Here is a 20031-nt window from a genome sequence, read left to right as displayed (position 1 = left end):
AACCAAAATAAAGCGTAAATAAATTTTTTAAACTAATGTGGCTGAATCTTCTTTTTTCTAAAAAATGAAAGGGTTCAATGGGAATCTGTGTGCGGGAGAATTATCCACCATCTACCTGAAAACCCCAAGCCCTGTCCCCTCCTGGCTGGGTAATCCCCTGGGGGACTTCTTCCTCTGTCAAATGGGGATCTGATTACCAGTCTCACAGGGTTACTATGGAGTGACTGAGCTAATGCTTCAGCCACCTCCTTTCCTGTCCCTGACCCAAACAGCCTAGAGGGGAAAACGAAGATCCCCAGGGGGGCAGGACGAGATGTACTCTCTGCCTTGGTACACCGCCCCCTACCCCCAGGAGTGAAGGATGGGAGCTGGGAGCCAGGAGGTGCCTCCGGAGACAGCCGTCTCCAGGGGGGCGGTTCTCCCTGGCAGCTGCCCCCAGCCTGCCGCCCTGAGCCCCAGAGCCTGTTATCAACCTCCTTAGTCATCATGCCAGGAGCTCAAATATAGCTTTTACCCTGTTCCTTTCTCAGCCGGGGTCCGCCCCCCACCCCCTTCCCGTGGCAAGGCCATGTCTGGGTCTCAGAGCCTCTCTTCGTTCCCGTCCCCAGGAACACAACTATGCGGGGTCTGTTTCGTCATCCGCCAAATGTGCAGGTTGGAATAGATGCTGCTGGTGGTGGTGGCGATGGTGGTAACTCCAGGGCAGCTGCCTTTACTGAGAGCCTGCCTGTGCCGGCTGCTGCGGCTGCTATGTCATCATTCAGTCGTGTCCGGCTCTTTGTTACCCTGTGAACTGGAGCCCGCCTGGGTCCTCTTTCCGTGGGATATCCCAGGCAAGAATACTGGAGTGGGTTGCTGTTCCCTTCTCCAGGGCATCTTCCCAACCCAGGATCTGAACCTGCTTCTGCACTGCAAGGAGGATTCTTTACCACCTGGCAAGCCCTGCTTGTGCTGGGCTCTGCGCTAAACCCTTCATATGTGTCATACGGTGGCATTCTCACAGCAACCTTAGCAGGTAGCTACTGTTTTTAATCTGCATTACACTCAGAATCTGAGTGACTCTCCAGGTCAGTCAGTGGCACAGCCGGAAACAGAGTCCTCTGCAGGATCTGAGAGATGGTGGAGACCCTGCAGAGGAGCCCCCTGCACACTTATTTGCCTGACATTTACCTGGCTTTTCAAAGGCATTGATGCCCCCGTATCAGCCCTGGTGACTGAGCCTTAGGACTGGTTCCTGGGACCTGGATCTGTCCTCTATCACTTCCAGGGTTGCAACAGAAGCCAAGTACTCCTGAGGGCCTCAGTTTTCTCATCTGTAAAATAGAAGTCAGAGGGCTAGGCAGGGTAGGTTCAAAATTCCTTTCCATTTCTAGTGGCCTGAGCATCACCACCATTTCCACACTCAACTCCTCCCTCACTGCCACCCCATCTTCACCTCCAACTCTACCACCACCTCGTCTTCCATCAACATAACACCCCCCAACACCTCTCCTGCCCACATCTCTCCTCCACTTTTACTGTAACCCTCATCACCATCTCTTCATTCTACCACCTCCACCATCACCAAGCTTTGCTAGTGCCTCTACTGTTGCCATCACCATCACCCCCACTATCCCTTCTATCACATTGTCCACCCCATCACCGTCACCTCCACTTTGCCAGCACTGTCACCTCACCCCCTGCAACATCCCTGTCCGTCCTCCCCTTCCATCATCATAATTATGTGCCGTTTCCTCTCCACCCCTGTAGTCACCAGTGTCATCACCTCCCCCATCGCCACCCAAAAACAACCTTTCTACCCCAGGACCCTACTGCAGCCTGGGTCTCTGCCTCTTCAAATTCCAGCCTCATGGAGACACTGGGCCAAAACTCAGACTAGACCCAGAGACAGTCAAGCAGAGGTGGGAAGCCCATCCAGGAGAGGGGAAGGAGGCCTCTGTCCACATGACCTTTCTGCAGGGGACCACACGGGTCCATGAGGATACTGAGGGAACTGTTGACCAGCAAGGAGCTCAAAACTCTGAGCATTTTCTGCCTAAACTGAGTGAGAGCACTCCTTCCTAAGCAATCTGGTAGTTCTGGAGGAACTGAAATTTCAGGGACTGCTTAGCAGATGAGAATGACAGTGGGGAAGAGGCAGAAGCAGAGCCCACAGCCGTTTCCACCCATGTCTGACCCTTGTCACTCATTCACTCTTCTCATTGATTGATTGGTCCATCCATTCAACCAGCACTTCCCTAGGTGTGGGAGAGACAAGGCCCTGTGCTGGGTCCTGGACAAGGAAGTTCCCAGGCCTGTTTTTGACCCTCTCACCATCTGTTTCCCACCGCTTGGCCTTTCTCCACCCTAGTCCTCTTCCCCCAGAAACCCCAGTTGGCTCTTGTGGGTCACAGAGGCAGCTCTCTGTCCTCTCTGAGGCTCAGGGGACCTCCCTAGCTCACCAGATGACCTTGAGAAAGTCCCTCTCCCAAGCCACACCCAGTGAGTCCTGGAGAAGGAAAGCTGAGAGGAGCCGCCAGGCCTGGCTGTAGGTGTCAGCTGAGGTGTCTACAAAAGAGAAGGGGCTGGTGTTGAGGCTGAGATGGTAAACGGGCTCCAGTTGCTGGAGCCTGAGTGTCTGGCTCTGGGATGGGAAGGATAGAGCCAGGAAGGGGGCCGAGCACCAGGGCCTGAAAATGGGGCAAAGGTGGGGGCCAAGGCAAGCCATGAGTTGGCAGGGAGTCAGGAAGGTCACAGGATCAGGGCCGGGACCCAGGTGTCTCCGAGGCCCTGGAGAGGGGGCTGACCCTTTGAGTTACCTTACCTCAGGTATGTCAGCACCCCTCCCTTGAGCAAGGGCTGGCCAGGCCCTACTGGAAGGAGGGTGAAAACAAGAAGAGAGCTTCCACTATGCTGGGACCTGTGCCAGGCCCATGGGCCCACTCCCCACCCTTTCCTCTCCTACCAAGACCGTTCCAGGTTCAGCAGCCAGTCCCCAGAGGGAAGGCCACCTTGCCCAACCACCTCTAGGTTGGAAAGTGGGTGCCTGTGCCTTTAAAATCTCAGCAGGTTGAACCGACTGATGACATCACTGGTTCCCGGGAGCGGAGGAGCTGGAGCTGGAGCCAGAGGGAACCTGGGGCTGCCTGGGCTGCAGACATGGAGGGCCGGGGCGTCGGTGGCAGCGGGAGGCCAGGGACCCCGGCTGGCCTGGGCCCCCTGCCCATGCCCCATGGCATTTCACAAACTGGGGCACCCTCCAAGGTAAGACCCCTAAAGCTAGTCCCCCCCATTCCTGATCCTTGGTCCCACACCCTACACACATTGCAGGCACCTTGGTGCCCCCAGCTGAGGGGCTGGCACTCTTCTCTGCCCACCAAGCAGGGACTGGGCAAACAGGGTACCCTAGGGTCTGAGGGGGTAGCGATGGGACACCCAGAGAGAGATGGAGCTAGCCATCTCCAGGACCCCATGGGAGAGCCCTGGACTGGGTATCAGGGGACCCAGCCGAGCTTCAGCTTTGCTGTGTGACCTTGGGCAAGTTGCTTGTCTTCTCTGAGCCAATGCAAAATGAGGAGGCTTGTCCCTGAAGACTGAAACTGTGACATCTGGGATGTCTAAGTTGTTAGTATTGGAGGCGGTGTGGTGTTTAGCGGGGGGTGTGGAGTGGGACACTAGAAACCAAGGAAGATGCCCAAAATGCAAGCCTCAAACAGCTGAGTTTGGGGACAGAGGTGGAGACAGGTTCAGGTTCTCTGAACCGAGAAGGACGCGGGATACCAGCAGAACTGCATCTCTGGAGGCAGGGATGGGGCCGCCCCAGGGTGAGTGCAAACCTTCATTTGCCCTCCCTGGCAAAGGACACTTCATCCTGACTTCTGGACACAGGGGCATCAGAAACAGAACAGATGGGAAAGGGAGAGGACCTCCCTGCTGGGCCCCATACCCCCAACTCCACCTCCAGAGAGAAAGAGGGTACTTGCTGGCCTGATCTCCCAGGCGAAGTGACGAGGGTAAGAGGGTACAACTTGTGCACAGATGTGTGGCACCAGGATCAACAGAACCCTGGACTTGCTCTCGATGTTAAAATCACCCTCGAGAGGATGGACAGTTCCCTGGAGCTCAAATGCAATCCTAGCAAATGAGCTCAGAAATGCAGAGAGTGGAGACCGGGCTCCCCAGGATCAGTGTGGCCACGGACCCTTCACCAGGTTCCTTCACTTTACAGACAGGGAGACAGAGGCCCTAGGCAGGGAAATGCTAGCCTAAGGTCACACAGAGCTGGGCTTGGGATCAGCATGGCCAGTCCCAGCAGGGCTCTTGCTCCTGCAGGAGGTCTGGGAATAGGTGAAGAGGACAGAGGGGACTGTGACCAAGGAGGCGGGGATGTTTGCTGGGCGCAGGGGGGGAACACAAGGGTTCCTGGGTACAGTGGAGGAAGGGGGGCTGTTTAACAGGCTGGACCCAGGATGTCCAGATTAGGCATGTCTGGGGGGTCAGATCAGTAGCCCTTGGCCAGGCAAGCAGCACGGACTGTAGGGGGGTGGGGCAGTGCTCAGGGAAGCTGGCTCCAGCGCCCCAACATTTCAGGGTGGCGAGGAAGCAGATGCCAGCCCGGAGGTTAAGGGGAGCCCTCAGGCCCAGGCTTACACTCTGCTTCCTGTAAGTCGGAGATTTTAAACTCTGCATCTATGAAAGAGGTTGCACAGATGAGGGAGGGGATAGGTTTCTGTGTCCTGTTTCCTTTAAAAGTGAAACTGATTCACAGCAGAATCGATTGAGGTGAGAAATTAGGAAGAACTTCCTCAGAAAGATGTGCCTTTTCTAGCTAGACAGAGTCGGCTAGGATCTCTGTGGAGTGGAGGACTGCTTAGGGTTGGTTGACCCTGAGTCTCTGCCTGTTCCTATACAAGAAGGGGGTTTCCCAGGTGGTACTAGTGGTAAAAAAAAAAAAAAAAAAAACCCGCCTGCCAATGCAGGAGACATTGAGATGTGGGTTCAATCCCTGGGTCAGGAAGATCCCCTGGAGGAGGGCATGGCAACCTATTCCAGTATTCTTGCCTGGAGAATCCCATGGACAGAGGAGCCTCGTGGGCTACAGTCCATGGGGTCGCAAAGAGCCAGACATGACTAAGTGACTTAGCACGCATGCATACAAGATGGACTCACCTTTTCAGGTCCCAGCAAAGAAGTCAGCCCCAGTGCCCTTGGAACCGCGGTTGGCTCTGACACCTGTGGGGCCACGAGCAGCGATACCGCCTTCCTCAGAGGGGCCAAGGCTGGCTCTGGCGTCTCCCCAACCCATCTTGGCTCCAGCGTCCACCCCTGGAGGGCAGAAAACAGCTCCTGCCCACCGCCGCTCCGGCCTAGCTCCAACATGCGTGGGCCAGTTGGTGATGTCTGCCTCGGCTGGGCCGAAGCCTCTTCCTGCGACCTCAGGCTCAGTCCTGGCTCCGTCGTCCCTGGGGCAGCTCCTGATGTCTGCCTCAGCTGGGCCAAGGCCTCCCTCAGCTACCCCGAGGCCCAGGCTGGCTCCATTATCCAGGGACCAGGAGCAGGTGCCACCTGCCTCCATGGGACCCGAGCCAGCACTGGCTGCTTCAGGCCTGAACCGGGCCATGACATCTGAGAAACAGCCCCCACAGCCCCCCCACAGCTCTTCCCCAGGGCCCAGTCCGGTTCTGTCGCCATCTCAGGAACAGGTCCTGGCTCCAGCATCTGTGACACCAGCCCTGGCCCCCACAGGCTGGACACCAGCTAAACAGAGGGACACTCCAGCCCCTAGACCTCCCCCCCATTCTGACGGGCATCTCCCGGCCCCAGCTCAGGCATCTGGTGCTATGGGCTCCCCATCCTTAATGCAAGCCCCCCCAGATCCTCGGGTCTCCCCCTCCTTCAGAGCCCGGCCCGAGGTCCCCCGCAGCAGCCCCGAGGATCCTGTTTTGCCCCGGCCACCCCAGACCCTGCCCCTGGATGTGGGCCAGGGTCCTCCAGAGCCTAGCACTCGCTCCCCGGGACTTCTGTCCCCCACCTTCCGGCCAGGGGCCACCTTAGCCCAGACTGTGCCCCCACCTCTGCCGAAGCCACCTCGGTCTCCCAGCCGCTCCCCCAGCCGCTCCCCCAACCGCTCCCCAGGTGTCCCCCCAGCTCCTGAGATGACCCTCCCCAGGCCTAGCACCCAGGGTGCCGGACCTGGTGAGCGTCTGAGTCCCAGCCCTCAGCCCAGAGAAACTCTGGTCCCGCTGACCACCTCCACCTCTGCATCCACCTCGTCATCCTCCTCTTGGTCAGCCCAGCCCACCTGCAAGAGCGACCCTGGCTTCTGGTGAGGGCCTTCTCCGGAGAGGCTGGCTGCCAGGGCTTGAGCTATGAGACAAGCAATCCTTTGGTGGGGGGACCTACTCTGCCCCAGCTGACCCCCCTGAGGAAAAGTCCCTGGGGGTGTTAGACCCACTCTGGGACCCTCAGAAGACAGCAGTCCCCTCGGAAAGGACTTGCCCACCCCTGCCTCAGTTGATCTCCCCTGGAGAGTCTGGTAGGAGGGGCCCTGGGCCCACAGTGGCATTCCGTGGGCATTCACCCACAGCTTGTCTCCCCATTAAGAGCCCTGTGGGAGGGAGCTTGAGGGTAAGGAGTGGTGCCCAGTAGTAACCCCTCCCATACCCCCATCCCCAGGATCACTGTGGTCACGTGGAACGTGGGCACCGCCATGCCCCCCGACGATGTCACGTCCCTTCTCCACCTGGGCAGCACCAGCGATGACAGTGACAGGGCAGACATGATCGCCATAGGGTGAGGGGGCAGGGCGAGTAGGCTCCCTCCTGAGCCCCTGGGGCCTCCCAGCCCCTTACCCGTGGGAGGGGTTTTCTAGGGCGCCCCCCAGTCCGAACTGGGATGGCGAGGATGGCGCGCCCCCTCCACCCCCCAGGTTGCAGGAAGTGAACTCCATGATCAACAAGCGGCTCAAGGACGCGCTCTTCACGGACCAGTGGAGCGAGCTCTTCATGGACGCTCTGGGGCCCTTCAACTTTGTGCTGGTAACGCGTAACTCAGCCGCCCCCCAGGGAGGTGGAGACCCCTGGCTTCCCCGCATTAGTTCTGCCTTGACTCACTGCGGGGCCCGCTAAGCCTCTGTGGCCGGGTCTCTGAAATAGGAGGACGGAGGAGCAGACCTTTAAGGACCGGAAAAGGCGAGGGCGGGGTGGGAGCCGGGTCCCGCTGCTCAGCCTCCTCTCGCCTCTGCGGCAGGTGAGTACTGTGCGGATGCAGGGTGTCATCTTGCTGCTGTTCGCCAAGTACTACCATCTACCCTTCCTGAGGGACGTACAGACTGACCGCACGCGCACCGGCCTGGGAGGCTACTGGGTGAGCGTGGGAGCGGCCTGGGAGGGACCGGGGACCTAAAGGGTCTGTAAATTAGTCCCCGGCCCCCAAGCAGTGGCAGCATCTCCTCCCCAAACCCACCCCTTACTCTGAGACCTGCCTCTCCCCACCCACCGCTACCTCTCCTTTTCTAGACCCCGCCCCTTTCTATAAAACTTTCCTAGGTGGCCAAGTGGTCAAGAATCCGCCTGCCAATGCAGGAGACACAGGAAATGACGGTTTGATCCCTGGGTCTGGAAGATCCCCTGGAGTAGGACATGTCAAACCACTCCAGTAACCTTGCCTGGAAAATTTCATGGACAGAGGAACCTGGCGGGCTTCGGTCCGTGGGGCTGCAAAGAGGAACCCCTTTCTATTCCCACCACTTGCTAGCGTTCCACTCCTTTCCCTAGAACCCACCGCTCTCCAAGCCTGAAGCCACACCCACTGACCACGCCCACCCAAACCCCTGCCCAGGACTCACCTCCCTGTCTAAGCCCCGCCCACGACCCGCCCAACCTGTCTCCCCAGGGCAACAAGGGTGGAGTGAGTGTGCGACTGGCCGCCTTCGGGCACATGCTGTGCTTCCTGAACTGCCACCTGCCGGCCCACATGGATAAAGCGGAGCAGCGCAAGGACAACTTCCAGACCATCCTCAGCCTCCAGCAGTTCCAGGGGCCTGGCGCTCAAGGCATCCTGGATCATGAGTACGGGCCGGGGCGGGACCTCTTGGAGCTTGGGCGGGGCTGGCGGAGGAGGAGTGGTAGGTAGGCCTTGTAGGGAGAGGCGGGGCCTTTGGGGGTGGAGACCACCCGCACTCTGTCTAGGAACCGGAATGCGGGAGGGCTTCCCTCATCGGCCTGCAATGCAGGAGACCCCGGTATGATTCCGGGGTCGGGAAGATCCTCTGGAGAAGGGATAGGCTACCCACTCCAGTATTCTTGGGCTTCTCTTGTGGCTCAGCTGGTAAAGAATCCGCCCGCAATGCGGGAGACCTGAGTTCGATCCCTGGGTTGGGAAGATCCCCTGGAGAAGGGAAAGACTACCCTACCCACTCCACTATTCTGGCCTGGAGAATTCCATGGACTGTATAGTCCATGGGGTCTCAAAGAGTCGGACACGACTGAGTGACCTTCACTTTGATCGGGAAGTGGATGGATCCTGCAGGATAGATCTTTGCTGAGGGGCAGGACCTTGCTGGGAGTCAAAACCTGACAACCCACCCACCCCCCTGTGTCATCACTGAGAGCAGCCAGCTCTGTCAGGTTGGAAGGGGGCAGAGAAGATGGAATTGGGCTCTTCTTCCCATGGACCCTGCTGACCACACCCCCCTCCCTTCCCGCAACAGCCTCGTGTTCTGGTTCGGAGACCTGAACTTCCGCATCGAGAGCTACGACCTGCACTTTGTCAAGCTTGCCATCGATAGTGAGCAGCTCCACCAGCTCTGGGAGAAAGACCAGGTGGGGAAATTGCAACCTGCACCCCAAACCCCAAGCACACAGAACATGCCCTAGGACCACCTGTACCCTAGGCAATGGTCCTTGCCCTCACCTGCTCTGCCCAAGCTCTTGTCCAATTCTCTGCTTCTGGATCCTCACAGCTCAACATGGCCAAGAACACCTGGCCCATCCTGAAGGGCTTCCAAGAGGGGCCCCTCAACTTTGCACCCACCTTCAAGTTTGACGTGGGTACTAACAAATATGATACCAGGTGAGCTCAGCCCCAGGATGAGAGGTGGGGATGTGGGCTGAGAGGGGATAAAGGGGATAAAGGAATAAGGATAAAGGAGAGGAAAGGGGAACAGCGGGGCTTGACTCACAGCCCCTGATACTCAGGCTACCCCTGCCCATCGCAGTGCGAAGAAGCGGAAGCCAGCCTGGACAGACCGTATCCTGTGGAAGGTCAAGGCTCCAGGTGGAGGTCCCAGCCCCTCAGGGAGGGAGAGCCACCGGCTCCAGGTGACCCAGTATAGCTACCGCAGCCACATGGAGTACACCGTCAGTGACCACAAGCCTGTGGCCGCCCAGTTCGTCCTGCACGTGAGTCCTGGCTTCCCCTCATGACATCCCCAAGCCCGGCTCAGCATCCCACTGCCCACGGGTGACCCCAGGCCCTCACCACCATCCACTTATCGTGACAGACTGGGAGTGGGACTATGATCTCCATTTTTAGATGAAAAAACCCTGAGGCTCAGAGACACAGCATCCGCTGCCCAGGGTCACATGGTTAACAAAGGGAGGAGTTAGGATTTGAACCCAGGCTAGGCTGATTTCAAAGAGTCTGTGTTTTCCATTCATTTCTAGCTCTCTTTTTCCAAGAAATGTTTAGGGCAATTGTGTTAAAACTTACATGTATCGTAAGATGAGCGAACTCAAAATATATACTCAAATCCCATGGAGTGTTCATTCACATTCACTTATTATTTATTTGCCATCTTACCATGTGGTGGGGAGAGGGAGTAGAGATATAAAACAATACACAGCTAGGCTCTAAATAGTTACTATAAAATTTAGCATTGTGTTTAGGATTGAGACCTCTACTTGCGAAAGTAGAGAGGGGAAATCCAAGAATGTCAGAACTGGATCTTAGAGATCATGTGATCCAACTCTCCGTTTTTCAGGAAAACAGAGGCCCTTAGTGGGGTAGGCATGAGCCCCAGGTTGCACACAGACTCAGCGGCACGGTAGGGTGGAGCCCACTTTCCAGCCCTGAAACCCAACTCTGGGCTCTCCGATTCTCTTGGTCTGATAAGATGGAGCCCAGCAAGCCAGAAAATATTTTCCCAGCTAACTTTGTCATATGATCAGTCGGCTGTATGGCAGCCAATGTCCTCAGCTGGGAATGGAAATCTGCCTATGTCTGACCTCCTATGACCTTTGGTAAAAGCCTTGAATGTGAGGTTTAAACCCCAATCAGGCACCTCACCTTAAGAACCACTCCTTTTGGGTGCTCTATCCTGTATTCTTTATCTATAACTCTGTCCCTTATAAGATATTACCCGTTGAGCACCTCCTCACCTCCTCCTCTGGCTTTGTGCCCGAGCATGTGTAGGATACATCAATGTGTCATCTTTTTTAATGTCCTGGTAGGTCCCAAGGATGTCCACATTCTCCTCCTGGTTTCACCAAAGAGGGAAACAGAGCCTCAGAGAACTTCAGTCTCTTACCCAAAGCAGCATAGAACAGGGCTCAGCAGGAGTTTTGACCCCACAAGGCCCTGGAGGGTGTTTCCGAGACCCGAGCCTGGCCACCCCAGCCTGGTTCCTGCTGTCAGGAACCCAGGGGCAGGGAGAGGAGGTGCTGGTTTCTTCTGAAGCAGCTTGGCTTAGACGCTGAGGCAGGGAAGAAAGTGGAAACCAGGTAAACCGGGGAGCCAACAAAAGCCTGAGGCTGGCACCACCTGAGTCCTTCCCCGAGGGACAGAGCAGGAGCCAGCACCCTGGCCACCTGCCACTCCAGCAACCTCATCCCCATGGTGAGCCCCCGATCAGCCTGGGGTGACCCTGGGAAGAGGAGGCTCATGGTTATTGTTTGTCTCCACGGACTGGTGACAAACAAGGTTCATAGTGGCCCCTTAGTACAGGTGGGGAAGCTGGGTCTCACTTAGGGTGGCTTGGGACTTACCTGAGGTCATGAGCAGGTTAGTAGCAGAGCCTAGAAGGTCTTCAGGCTTCTCCCCAGAGCTCTACTTGCTGGCTCAGGGGTGCTCAGTTTACCCCAGAATATCCAGGGCATCGTGGGACTTTACCTGTCTCCTTTGTTAGCATATAAGGGAGTCATTCATTGAGCACCTACTGTATATTGAGAAGTTTATAGGATGCTTTATAGGGTATCTCACTGAATCTGCAGAGCAACCCCAAGTTAAATGTGATCCATCAGAGTTTACAGACAGGAGCCCAGGTATTCAGAGGTCAAGAAACTCACCCCGGGTCATACTGCATGCCTGTGGCAGAGCCAGGGCCAAACCCACAGTCTACCAAGGGTCAAAACTGTGTTCTCATTCACTCCCCACGGAGGCTAAGGACAAAAGTAGCCCTGAGCTGGGAGGCAGGAAGCCTGGCATTTATCCTGGACCTGCTCTTCCTCAGTTTCCCAGTCCATGCAGCGGCCTCAAAGGCCCTTCATCTCAGCTTATTTGTGCCAACTCAGGCCCAAGGGCTCTAGGTGCAGAGAATGCTATAGGGTCTCGCCTGATGTTGCCTCCCCCCCGGGCAGTTTGCTTTCAGAGACGACGTGCCTCTGGTGCGGCTGAAGGTGGCAGATGAGTGGGTGCGGCCGGAGCAGGCCGTGGTGAGGTACCGCATAGAGACGGTGTTCGCCCGCAGCTCCTGGGACTGGATCGGCTTGTACCGGGTGAGAAGGGCAGGGGCGGTCAGCAGATTGGGGAGGGAACTTCGGGCCTGAAGGGGCAGCCAGGGATCCATACAGGGCTTCTCCAGAGTTTGATGTCACCCAGGGCGGCTGCTAGGGTCACCGTTACCGGTCACGATCCTGATTGCTCTCGCCCCAGGTGGGTTTCCGTCACTGCAAGGACTACGTGGCTTATGTCTGGGCAAAACACGAGGATGTGGACGGGAGCACCTACCAGGTATTTAAGGGGAGGGGGAGAGTGGAATGAAGCCCTCATGGCCCTTGGGGGTTCAGGATTCAGTTTCAGGGGTCCTGAGGCTGCCTCCCTCACCCCAACCTGGGCCTAAACCTCCCGACCCACCAGGTGACATTCAGTGAGGAGTCACTGCCCAAAGGCCACGGAGACTTCATTCTAGGTTATTATAGCCACACCCACAGCATCCTCATCGGTGTCACTGAGCCCTTCCAGGTGAGTGGTCCTGGCTGCAGAGTTTGGGGCTGTGGGTGGGGAGGTGGCGCCAGAAGACTGTTCAGATCCTCTAGAGCCTCTGCGTTCTCTGTAAGCTCGACAGTAGCCTGACCTTCCTGGGTCTGCCAGTGGGGAGAGCGGGAGGGGTTCCCAGAGGCCTCCACAGCCGGTCAGGGAGAGGGGCACCCCAGTGAGCAGCCTTGCCCCACCAGATCTCGCTGCCTACCTCGGAGCCGACCAGCAGCAGCACAGACAGCTCGGATTCCAGCTCGGAGGATGAGGATGACAGCACCCTGGAGCTGCTGGCACCCAAGTCCCGCAGCCCCAGCCCTGGCAAGTCCAAGCGGCACCGCAGTCGCAGCCCAGGCCTGGCCCGCTTCCCCAACCTCGCCCTGCGGCCCTCGTCCCGGGAGCGCCGGGGCACCAGCAGAAGCCCCTCGCCCCAGAGCCGCCACCTGCCCCAGGCAGCCCCCGACAGGGGCAGCAACGGTGGCAGCCGGGGCAGCAGTGAGGAGGGGCCCCCTGGGCTGCCGGGGGCCTGGGCTTTCCCACCATCTGTGCCTCGAAGCCTGGGCTTGCTGCCCGCCTTGCGCCTAGAGACCGTAGACCCCGGTGGGGGTAGCTCCTGGGGACCTGATCGGGAGGCCCTGGCCTCCTCCAGCAGCCTGTCTCCCAGCCCCCAGGGTCGGCAGGGGCTGGAGGAGGGGGGCCTGGGGCCCTGAGGGTGAGGTGGGTGGGCGGGCCCAGGTGGCCCCCACTCTGCCCCAGTCTTCTGCAAACCCACCTGCCTCCCACCTGCCGCTGCTCCAGCTTGATCCGCACCTGCCACTCTGTTCTGGCCAGGGGTGGCCACCTGGGGTCCCCCGAACTCGGTCCTGGCACCTCAACTGTGACAATCAGCAAAGCCCCGTCCTGGCCCCCATCTGGGATGGGGGAGGGGAGCAAACCCAGAGGTCATTGTTTAGGAATTAAATTCTCCAGCTTCACTCCCGACTCCTTCCTAACTTGCTAGCACTCTGGGGTGGGGAGCGGGCGGTCGGAGGAAAGGACTACAGAGGCGAGAGGATGACAGGTTTGACAATGACTAGGCACCAGCTGTACACATCACACATGCCATCTCCTTTAATCGGCACCTAAGCCTGAGTTGTGGCACTGACTTCAGTGCAGTTCTTAGCCCCATTTCACACGTGAGCAAACTGAGGCCTCCAAGAGGTTCTGTGAACCTTTGAAAATCAGTCGTCTAAGTGCAGTTTGGCTGGGCGTTGGAGGGAGAGAACGTTTACTGGGTGCTGAGTGCTGTCTGGGAGTTGGTTCACTTAATCCTCAACAACCCTATGAGGTAGCTCCTGTGTACACCCCGCTTTCTCAGAGAAGGAAACTAAGGCTCAGAGTGAAGGAGGTCTCTTGCTCAAGGGCATAGGGAAGGTCTGAATTTAGGTTTAGGGCAGAAAGAATGGGTCAGGGGTGGGCCGGGAAGGGCATAGCAGCTGTTAATAGAAGGGGGTCCCCTGGGGAGGAGGGGAATTAAGAAGCCCCTCTCTAGCTCCCCCATCCTGTATTCAGACACAGGCACTTCTGTGACATCCCTCCTTCACCACCCTCTGCCCCAAGACCTCAGCAGGCAGGCTCTGGGGCTTTCCTGGACAACTCTTTGGAGATGTGTGTTAGTTTCACAACACGGACATACGTGTACCTCCTCCTGGTACCTCCTGGGGTTCCTGCAGTGTTACCCTTTCCTCTTTCCCATCTGGTTGTTAACTTCCTGGGAAGGCCCAAGCCTGGGGCAGCAGAATGAGCCTCCTGAATACCACATCCAAGCACAGACAGTTTGTGTCACCAGCCCAAGATCGCTCAGCACAGCAGGAGGCACGGTCCAGCATTTGGGCCTTGGCCCCCACAACTCTCCATGCGGCCCTCTGTCTGTCCACACTTCAGTCTCACAATGGAGGGGAAGCTGAGACCCACCCCAGGGCCCAGCAAAGCCAGGACAAGGTCCGATCTAGTGCCCAGGAGAATAAGAAGTGAGGTCACTGGTTCCAGGGTTTCTGCTGTCCTTTGGGTCCTCCGGCTCCCTGGGTCAGCTGCAGGCACCGGTCGTAGAATGACATGGAGGTCTTTGGGTGCTCTGAAGGCCTTGCCTGCCTGTGGTGTGTGCCCGTCCCCTGGAGCTGGAGTCGCCTCTGCTGAAGTCGCCGCAGGTGCCGAGCTGACACTCTGATGGCCCTGGGGTCACTGGAACAGCTGTGGGGAGAGAAGAGGGAGACAGGGGGTCGTAGCTGGCAAGAAACCCACCCTGCTCTGCATACAGGGCAACCAAGGCCCAGAGAGGAGCAGGGATGGGGCTGGGGTTGGGAGTGGTTATATTTAGCAGGGGGCAGAATAAACCTAATCTGCTACTTAGCGGCCGGGGTTCTGCCCTAGATGACTGCAGAAACCTGGGCCAGTCTGGGCCTCAGTTTCCCTACATGTGAAATAGGAAAAGTAACAAGGAGTTGGTTTTGAGAATCGGAATCAAAATGAGATTGTGGCTTAGGAGGAAGAGTTCAGGAGGTGTTTCACTAGGTGTTCTGCAGGCCTTGCCTATAGACATCACAAACAACACGCCCTGGCGTCTACCTCCATTTCACAGGTAGTGAAATGGAGGTGTGGACAGGTGATTCAGCTGGCAAGATCACACAGGAAGTAGACGACAGAGCTGAGATGCAACCTACGTGGGCCCCGACCCCCTCCATCACCCTCTCAGCCCCGGTGCACAAAGAGGGCAGAGGCAACCCACCCCCTTGGAGAAGTCCCCCGTCCCCCCTGGCCCTGCCGTCACCTACCCTTTGTCCTCAGCACAGTCCAGCGGAGGGACAAGTTTGAAGCAGCTCATGCCCAGCAGCTCCCGAAGCACGATGGCACCCACGGGTGGGTTGTGGAGCCTCAGGAAGCGGGCCAGACTGAGGGCAGAGGCAAGCTCAGGCCGGGGTAGAGCCTTTCCAGCCTGGAGCCCGTCCCTTCCCAGTGCCTGGCAACAGGCAGCCCACCCCCCAGGGGTGCGAGCAGGCCTCACCGGCGCGTGCAGTTGCAGTGGAAGAGGGGGTCCCGGGCACTGTTGAACACCTGGAACTTGGTCTCCTGGGGCCCAATCTGATGCTCACACTGGTCCAGGTGGCGGAAGCTGCGGCAGGCCCGGCGGACACCTGGGGGCAGGTGCAGTGGTGAGGGAAGCCCTGTCCCGCATCGAGGTCTCACTGCTGCCCGCTGCCCTCTGGCACAGGCTCAGTCCTCCATGCACACTGTCCCTTCGTCTCCTGTCTTCTGTTCCCTTAGAGTGGTTCACACGTAGAGGACACACCCCCACCCCCACACACACATACAGAGCAGCGCTGCCCTGGGGGAGGCCCAGAGAGGTAAGCGTGGTCAGAAAAGGTTCCCTGGAGGCAGAGGCTGCTAAGCTGATGCTGAAAGAGGAAGACTCAGGGAGAATGCCCCAGGGAACAGGAGCGGCATGTGCAAAGGCCCAGCAGTGGGAGAGAGCAAGCCGCTTCGGAGGAAACAAATGCAGTTTGTGAAGCTGGAATTTTGACTGGGGAGTGGGGTTTGCAGGACCAGCACCCAAAGAACCCCTCAGTGTTGGAACACTGTGGTGGGGGCTCAGCGGGGAGTCCCACGGTCAAGACTGCAGCTTACAAAAATCCCTCTGGCTGCAGTGTGATTTGATGGGTGAAGTTGGGAGTCACTGGAAGGAGTGCAGAGCAGGAAAGGAAATAACACAGGGCACCCCCCCAACCCCACACAGAGGCTCCTCTTTACCTCAGGCGCCCTCAAAGTTAGATTAGGTTCTGTGCTCACCCTGAGGTTTTATGCCACCCCGAGGCCCCTGGAGGCCTGGATTGGTGACCTCCAGCTGGACTCTGGGGAGCTGGACTCCTCCAGCGGAGGCTGCAGGAGCCTGGAGGGCTGTGGCCTTGGCTTGACTGGGGTGCCTGGACTCTTTCTGCTGTGCTGGCCACGTCCGAGGATGCTGCATCGGCTGAGGCTGGCTTGGGGCTGTGTTCTGGGGACTGGGAGTTGGGGTGGCAGGGGAGCTCCAAGAGGCATTGTAGAGGGTCCTGGGCTGGAGACGAGCAAGCGGCACAGAGCCGTACCTTCTACACCTGGGAGGCAGCACATGTTGGCATTGGTCACCCAGAATTGTCCCTCCCAGAGGTCCCCAGGTTCATCTCCATGGAGATGGGGGCTCTGCCAGTCCCATCCCCTCATCCCACAGCCCACTGGGTTGTGCAGGGCACCCAGGGAATGTCTGTATCCTGGGGCCCCCACCTCTTCCCCGAGGAGAGGACAGGGAGGACAGGACGAGACATGGTTCCCTGGATGACGGACATACAGACAGGTCTCCCTCCCAGCCTTGGAGCCCCAGCTACCCCTGCCCCCCAGGCTGGGAAGGGGGTCAAACAGGGAACCAACGTACCCGCCCCACCAGTACCACTCCACACAGGCCTCCTGCTCCTCCAGCACAAAGCAGGGGATCGCCAGTACATTGAAGAAGACCATGCCCACGATGTCGGAGACGGAGTCCCGCTGGTTCTGTAGGCACTGCTGGAACCTGCCCCAGAGCCAGCGCTCAGTCCCTGGATCTGAGAAGGCCACCTGGCTCCTCTCCCAGACCACCCAGCCACCACTACCAGCCAGGTGACATGGAGTCCAAGAATCCCAGCTCCTGTTAAACCTCAGCTTTCCCACTGCACAGGGGAGTCTGGTTGGCTGATCCTTTGGGACTCTCTGGAGCTCAGACTCTGTACCCAGTAACTGGATAACCCCACCCTGAGCTCCCAGCCCTCCCTGCCCACCGCTAACTAACCTGGCATCACAGCTGCAGTGGGAGATGGTGTGGAATCGGTAGTTCCGGATGCCGTAGTTGTACTGGAAGGGTGAGACCGTCTGGGGGCAGTGGTCGTGTTCCTGGCAGCAGAGATCAGGGCCCTGGAAGACCCCTGCAGGGAGCAAAGGGGGCACTGGCTCAGCAGGGTCCCCGGACCCTGGGCACCACATGCCAATTCTGCCCATGTGGTGTCAGGAGCAGAGACACCTCCGTGTCTCCCTCTGTGGGACTCACGGTTCCAACACTTGAAGAGAACACCCAGGTGCAGCCTCTGCTGAGCAACAGCAAGTGCCAGGCAGCCCACCCAGAAGCCCTTGCCCATGGAAAAATCTTCCTCAGGTGAACAGGTGTCTGCCTCTAGAATTCTCAGGCTTGCACCCCAAGTGAAACTCCAAAGTTCCAAATGTGTGTGAAATGGGATGGCAAACAGTCGGGTGCAGCCTCGCTGGCGCAATGAGGCATTGTCAGGACGCCAACCTGCTCCAATGCAAGTGCCAAGTCCTCCCACAGCCCTCCGCACGTAAGCGCAGACAGCTGTACTGAGAAGTGCAAAAAAGCCATGCGTGCTTTCCACCACCCGAGCAATAAGGCCCTTTACTGAGCATCTTCCAAACGTCTGGCACTTCCCACCCCAGCACACAGCAGCCCTGGGAGGGAGTTGTCACTTTTACTGTACAGGTTCAGAGAGGGGAAGTGACTCATTCAGCTTGGAAGGGCTGAGCTGGGATTTGAACCCAAGCCTTTGGGTCTCCTCGTCCAGTTGGTTGGGCATCCTGTGCCTATAAATCCTCCTCTTGGGTAATGGCTTTTTGGCTCAGCCCAACCTGGACAGCCAGCCCCAGTCAGCCCCCTCCCTGGTGACTAATGGTGATTGATGATGGCTCCCAGATGTGAGTAGGACATTTCCCATCTATAACCTCATTTGAGCACCCCAAAATGAGGTTTATGGTCACCCCGTTTTACAGGTTTCCCTGGTGGCTCAGCAGTAAAGAATCCGCTTGCCATGCAGTAGACACGGGTTCAATCCCTGGGTAGAGAAAATCCCCTTGAGGAGGAAACAGCAACCCACTCCAATATTCTTACCAGGAGAATCCCATGGACAGAGGAACCTGGAGGGACAGAGGAGCCTGGCGGGCTACAGTCTGTGGGGTTGCAAAGAGTCGCACACGACTGAGCATGCATGCACATTTTACAGATAAGGACACTGAGGTTCAGAGTAGCTAAGTCGCTCCCTCAGGACACGCAGCCTGGGAGAGTGGATGCCGGGGCTAAAGCCTGCACTTCCTCTCCCACCAGCCCCCCAGTCCGCACCCCGAGGTCTCACCCAGCTCCGTGGAGTTCCTGGCAGAGTCCCCGACTCCACACCACAGAGTGCCAGGCATAGTCCAGCCCCTCTTCACCCGCTGGAGCCCGATGCCAGGCGCTGCACTCCGCCCTGCTGCTCGCTTCTGCCTGGTCCCCGCTGGACTCTCAGCAGGCCCTTGGCAGACCTCCCATTGGCTCTGAAGGATGGCCAGGGCTCTCTGCAGCTCGGGTCCAAGGGTGTGGATGAAGGAGCCTCGGGTGATCTCACCAGCACAGAGCGCGCCGAAGGCTGCAGTGAGCTCCGGCTCATCCTGCCGGATGCACACCTGCAGTCTCCCGTGCCCATCCCAGCGGGCATGGAACAGGGCTAGTCCCTGGACATCCTTGCCCAGGAAGCTCAGGGACCCCAAAGAGATGCTGGCGATGGGCCTGGTCAAGTGGCAGGAGGTGCTGTGCAAGTGGAGGGCAGGGGAGCCCCCCGGAGCCACCCCCAGGAAGCTCAGCACTCCCCACAGTGCCACCAGAACCCCCATCCTGCCCTGGCCCAGCCAGACAAAGCCCTCGGGAAGCCTACCCTGGTGGGCCCACGAGGCAGCAACCCTGCCGGCCGCCGAGCGGAAGCGGTGCCCAGCCGAGCTGGTGTGGCGGCGCCAATGAATGGAGCTTTGGGAGGAGTAGGAAGGAGCCTGGAGTATGCGGTGATCCGGGGCTTGTAACCGAATCCACCGGCTAGGCAGGCCGCTGATTGGCTGAGAAGTGCACTTGCCGGGGCCCACGCCCCCACGCAGCCTGCCTTTCTCCTCCACGCCTTCCAGTCACCTGCCGCCGGCCCAGCCCGCCTGGATGGGAACAGTAGGAGCTAAAGCCCTGGGACCTGGGGGCGGGGGGACCAGGAGGGGTGTCTGCGTCTCCCTGGGTGCGGGAGGAGTGTCCAGGGGCTCAGAGGAGGCTCCTGAACTCGGCCTCATGGCCCCGCTCAGAGGTGGCTGCCACGCCCACCTCCGTGAAGCTGGCGGAAGGCCGTGAGACTCTGCCAAAGCTGGGTAAAGGAGACGAGGGCAGAATCGGGGCTTTGTGGCCACCCCCTCACCCGGGAGCTCTGAGGCTTCTGGGAAAGGGAGCATCCATCCCCCGGCCCGTTGGGGTGCTCCCCCTGCCCAGTCCTGGTTCTAGGAAAGGCACACGCATCCTCAGGGAACAGAGTCCCAGGTCTCCCCGCTTCCTGGACTCCAAGCACAAGCGTGGCCCAGTAGCAGCCCTCACAGCCACCGCAGACTTTGAAAGCAGTTCTGGGCTGGGCTGATCCTTTGGACTTTAAGGGACTGAGGTCCCCAGAGGAGCAGAGGTGGACTGGGGGGCTGGGTCTGCCGGCACCTCCTTGCTTGGACTGCCCTCACCTGGGGACACTGCCATCCTGCGTCCTGCAGGAGACCCATGTGGTCTCTCCATCAGGGAGGGGCAGCACCCAGCAGATGTTCCTGCATCTCAAAGCTGATGTATTATTCAACTTCCAACCAACTGGGAAAGCTGGGTACTTAAAGCCCACATGCAGATGAAGAAACTGAGATTCAGTGAGGGTGAGGAAACCTCAGCTGACAGTCAGACTCCAGCTGGGGACTAGAGGGGTTAGAGCTGGGGTTAGAGGCTGGGAGTGCAGCTCTTGGGGGGCTTTGCTGGGGGGTCAGAGCCGGCTGGGACGGTGT

At 58.5% G+C, this 20031-nt stretch overlaps 2 protein-coding genes across 3 annotated transcripts; one reads left to right on the top strand and one right to left on the bottom strand.

Annotated features, from left to right (window-relative positions):
- The first annotated feature begins 3076 nt into the window (after nt 1–3076).
- INPP5J (inositol polyphosphate-5-phosphatase J) lies at nt 3077–13145 on the top strand. 2 transcript variants are annotated; one of them, XM_043900823.1, is made up of 14 exons: nt 3077–3243; nt 5157–5814; nt 6271–6304; nt 6655–6771; nt 6908–7016; nt 7228–7344; nt 7873–8048; nt 8690–8801; nt 8942–9051; nt 9197–9380; nt 11556–11693; nt 11851–11928; nt 12055–12159; nt 12372–13145. In XM_043900823.1, the coding sequence occupies exons 1-14, from the start codon at nt 3139–3141 to the stop codon at nt 12879–12881; spliced, it is 2553 nt and encodes an 850-aa protein (XP_043756758.1). In that variant the 5' UTR covers nt 3077–3138; the 3' UTR covers nt 12882–13145. The 2 variants fall into 2 exon arrangements, with proteins under 2 accessions (XP_043756758.1, XP_043756756.1); XM_043900821.1 differs by having other exon boundaries at nt 5157–6304.
- A 116-nt stretch (nt 13146–13261) lies between these two features.
- Nucleotides 13262–19000, bottom strand: PLA2G3 (phospholipase A2 group III). Its single transcript, XM_043900820.1, has 7 exons — nt 18348–19000; nt 17003–17135; nt 16613–16747; nt 15994–16298; nt 15212–15341; nt 14982–15098; nt 13262–14400 (listed from the first exon to the last, which is right to left on the bottom strand). The coding sequence occupies exons 1-7, from the start codon at nt 18859–18861 to the stop codon at nt 14187–14189; spliced, it is 1548 nt and encodes a 515-aa protein (XP_043756755.1). The 5' UTR covers nt 18862–19000; the 3' UTR covers nt 13262–14186.
- Nucleotides 19001–20031: the final 1031 nt, after the last annotated feature.

The sequence above is a fragment of the Cervus elaphus genome, chromosome 5 (assembly GCF_910594005.1).
Source record: "Cervus elaphus chromosome 5, mCerEla1.1, whole genome shotgun sequence".
NCBI lineage: Eukaryota > Metazoa > Chordata > Mammalia > Artiodactyla > Cervidae > Cervus > Cervus elaphus.
The sequence above is the reverse complement of the archived record's forward strand: the minus strand, read 5'-3'. Positions and strand labels throughout refer to the sequence as shown.